Raw genomic sequence first — 4,321 nt, forward strand, 5'->3', positions numbered from 1 at the left:
AGAAGTGTAGGCTGTAAGTCAAATATGACCAGTGTGATGTAATATCACTCTTTGTGTGTACATCTGTACCTTTGGATTTTCATATAGACATAAAATAAAGGTGACCCACAATCACAAAGTGGTAAATTTACATTATGATTTTGCATACTACCTAATATGCTAAAACATAAATCATTTTGATACACTGCATATAAGCTGCAGGTGACAGTTTGATAACTTCAATATAAGAAAAATGGCTCAACAACCTTTTTCTTAGGATTGAGAAAGCAATTTTGCAATCAATAAATAAGATGCAGGAGAGAAGTAGCTGTAGTTTGAGAGTGGGGTATGAGCATGACATCATCAAGCTAAATCCAAATATACCTTAAAGAATCATTTAAAATGCACAAAGTTTATAATTGTTCCCCTCTGTTCAACACTGTCAGAGTGCCGCGGGGCAAGGCAGTAAACCAACAACTGCTCCATTTTTCAGCCATCAGTGAAAGACTGGAGATGTACAGGTCAACTCCCAGGTGTAAGTATATTTTTATGTGCAGCCCTTGCTTGCACGCATATCCCCCCCGACCTTTGCTGTGAGTATATATGCTGTCAAGCTGTCACAAAGCTGTTCATTCAAAATGTCAAGCTTGAAGTTATCAAACTCCTCTAGACTCTGCATCAAAGTATGTTTATATCATTACCCCTTCAAGCAGCCCCTTTACTTGCTTCTGTGCTGTTCCCTCTATAGATGTTTGCAATGCCATTAGTTGTACCTATTGATCATTTAACTGCCAAGAACCTTTTTTTTTCTCTATATTAACTGAACATAAGAACCATTGTATGTTCTATCACCCCTTTTTATCTACATAAAGCAAAATATTTGAGTGAGACATAAAAATAGGACAAAAAAGGTCCAATTTAGATTTTAGGTGGCGGGAGGAAGAAGCTAATTATCTTCCAGCCAGAAGCCCACCATCTTTTTTAAAAGGACCATAATTTACTGATTTTGCAAGGGTATGTGTGTCTGTTTTATAATGGTAAATAACTCGTTTTTCGATGAGTACACATAATAAGCCCCTTTGGAGAAGTAAAGTCTCCATCGCTGAGCTAGACAAAAAACTGGTCAAAAAGCTTAGAGCTTCGTAACAAACAAAAAGAGCAGCCACATTATTATTAACTCTGGAAAAAATATAATGAAAAATCCACTGGCCAATGAATGTCAAGTGTTCTCATCTCTGTGCCAATCACACTTGAGCTCAAGGATATGAGCAAAAAAATCTTAGATTTACATTACTTGCCACATCCTTTACAGATGCTGAGATTTCATAATAAACCTATTATATACTGCCACCTTAAGTACAATCTATTTGTCTTTTAAAAATCCAGAAAAATATTCCTCCATCTAAAGACACCTTCAGCCACGATGGCACACACAGTATGTTTCCTCAACACGCATTATTCCATTTCTGAAACTACGATGGCATATCTGGATATTATCACCTACCGAGGAGAAATCCCAGACAAATATAACTTCCACTGAACCCTATCTAATCCATCACTACAGACATCTCTCAAAATGACTAGCATGTTTAATTATTCATCTACTGACAAATTTCCAAAGGGCAAAGTAAAATCCAACAAAGTTTTTCACAAACAAGTGTCTGGGTGGATGTGCATGAATGGACTGTATTTTCAGGAAACGTTTGACGTACTCCTCACTGATTTATGTAATACTGCTACGTTCATATAGTCAAATTATATTACATTACGATAACCAGTTAGTTACAGTAGCATCTTTGCTGAAACATATTTTGATTCAACTTAATTAAGCTCACTATTATAGAACATTATAGTATAAGTACATTATTTTTGGGATGTGTTGTTTTAAACCTACTTTTCACACTGTGCATTGAGCATGATGCAATGAAATAACAGCTGGGTCAAACTGCAGTGAAGCAGCAGACCTGGACGCCCTTCAGTAGAACATGAGATATGTGTACACCGCACATGTGGCTGCACAGAAGAAAGGAGACGTGTCAGCCTCATTCACCCAGAGAAGTGAACATGAACACATATACAGGTATTATTCACCCTGGAGTTGAGTTTTATTGCTAAGCTCAGTGCTGACGGGACCATCATACATCTAGTCCTTATACATGACCTTGATTCCACACAGCCGGCTAAACCTAAAAGGTGTTTCCCAACAAGGCCTTAGGCAGAAAAATGTCACACAATTATGACTGGGGGGGGTCACCTGCAACACAATGGAAACCAAAACAAGAAATAAACACTGTGTAAGTAAAAATAAAATCAACTCACCGTCTTTGAGTCTAATTCATGGTGTTGTTGAGCTAAGACTTTATCTACACTGGCAGCATCTGTAAACGTAACAAACCCAAATCCTCTGCAAAACAAAGACAAAAACAACGTTAAAATGCATAAATACAAAACCAAAAATTACAATTTACATTCTTTTTTTCTTCAAAATAGCAATGAATAAAAATATTGCATCTTGCTAGTGAAAATGTCAGAACTGTACGCTGTATATATATATTTTTTTTTTTTACCTATAATCGATAATATGACCTTATTATTGTCAAAATATTTCCTTGTTATGTATTTAAAATCCCGGTTATGGACGTCCTGTAACGGATTGGAGCCTGAAACAGTGCACAGTGCTGATCATTCTCTGCTATATTACCATATGAGACGACACTACACCAACACTGTGGTGCAGTCACAAAGTCAATGTCAAATTGCATTCGGCCGCAGCTTTACAGCAGTGAGCATTTAAGCTTATCTGGCTTGCTGTGAAACCACACACAGGCGCGCGCGCACGAGTACATGCGCGCGCAGACACAGAAACACACTCGCTGGATTAACACTAAACACGGACAAAGTAAGCGATATGGTTACATGCACTCGAAAGGAAAAGTAGAAAAGCCCTGCGTTTACCTTGAGCGTTTTGTCGTGGGGTCTCTCATCACCATACATTCTCTTATTTCTCCGAATTTACTAAAATAGTCTCTAAGGCTGTCTGTGAAGAGAAAAAATATGTCGGGTCATTTGATGGAAACATATGGGCATGCTGTTGTCACTGTATTTCAAAAACACCCCGCGATGCGCACAGGGGTCGAATAGAGGACTTCAGATGGACGGAGATCAAAAATAACATCGTGCGCACATACTACTGAGATATCCCATACAGTACACTACTGCACAGCGCACATTCGCACATACACCGCCAGCAGCCACAACGGGCACTCAGTCACAGCGACAAAACAACAAGAAATACCGGATACGGTGTAAAAGAGAATAATAGTCTCACCTGGTGAGGTTTGCCAGCTGAGGCCACCGATAAACATTTTACTGTAGGGGGAAAACACAACAGAAGTGAGTCCAGATGTCAGTTCGGCCATTTTGACGACTAACTACTTCTAAAAGCGACCTTAAAGGATAAAGGAAGACTATAAAAACACACTCGCGCTTAGTAATTACAGTCAATCTACATGGAAGGGGAGCCACTCTTGCTACAAAGCTGAGGTCTTTAAAAATTGCATCTGGAAACAGACCCGTGCACGGTTTAAGTGCGTACTGTGGGGACGAATCCAGCACGGCAGTCGAAGTCCTCTCCAAGATGTTGTAACATGAAAAAAAATCGTACCTTAGCGTTAAATTCAGAAAGATTCTTACCCCGGGTCATGTTGTGAATCATTTAGGCTTCCGGATGTGGCTTGACTCCCGTCTCCTTCCATATCTATTCCAAACTATAGGCTGGGACTACAGTAACAGTGACAGACACACAGATACAGCAGGAGATATGCAAAGCCCCGCTACGAGAATATTACTGAGCCGGGAATGAAAGCGTCACACGTGGGATCAGCTCAGCCCCCTGCTCCCTCCTCCCTCTCTCAGCATGCTCTACCTTGGCCCACAGGAGGCGGAGCCTAGCTCTGTCACCTAACCAATCCAATTGACGTCAGTTCAGGCAATCTGCAAACCAATCCTCCGATTTGTCATTTAATTAAGCAATAAGCCACTAGAGGTGAAAGTGGCTTATTGCTCTTCTAAATCAGTGGACACAAGGCACTGACAAAAAAAAAATGTCATGAAAATGTCATTTTTAATTAGTAATTTTTTTATCATGTCATTCAGCTGAAAAGATTTTTTTATTGCAACTGTGCTATTCTTCCGCCATGCAATATAGTCCCTTAGCTGCCAGTGAAAAGTGGGTCAATTCCTATTTGTTTGTTTATATTTAATGCATAAATGTCTCATGAGTGTTTTATCTTTTGTGTTTCGCTGCAAAAATCTACAAACAACGGTCAACATACAAAAAGTT

At 39.3% G+C, this 4,321-nt stretch overlaps 1 protein-coding gene across 10 annotated transcripts in view; it reads right to left on the bottom strand.

Moving 5' to 3' along the window:
* msi2b (musashi RNA-binding protein 2b) overlaps positions 1-3,905 on the bottom strand; it is a 246,554-nt gene extending 242,649 nt beyond the window's left edge. For all 10 annotated transcript variants that reach the window (XM_020599039.1, XM_020599037.1, XM_020599038.1 and 7 more), the window contains exons 1-4: positions 3,673-3,905; positions 3,308-3,348; positions 2,935-3,016; positions 2,299-2,383 (exon numbers count right to left, since the gene is read on the bottom strand). In XM_020599039.1, the coding sequence (XP_020454695.1) occupies positions 2,299-2,383; positions 2,935-3,016; positions 3,308-3,348; positions 3,673-3,734 (270 nt within the window). In that variant the 5' untranslated portion in view covers positions 3,735-3,905. The remainder of the gene's footprint in view (positions 1-2,298; positions 2,384-2,934; positions 3,017-3,307; positions 3,349-3,672) is intronic.
* Between the last annotated feature and the right edge of the window lie 416 nt (positions 3,906-4,321).

Source organism: Monopterus albus, unplaced genomic scaffold, assembly GCF_001952655.1.
Source record: "Monopterus albus unplaced genomic scaffold, M_albus_1.0 scaffold39.1, whole genome shotgun sequence".
Classification (NCBI taxonomy): Eukaryota; Metazoa; Chordata; class Actinopteri; order Synbranchiformes; family Synbranchidae; genus Monopterus; species Monopterus albus.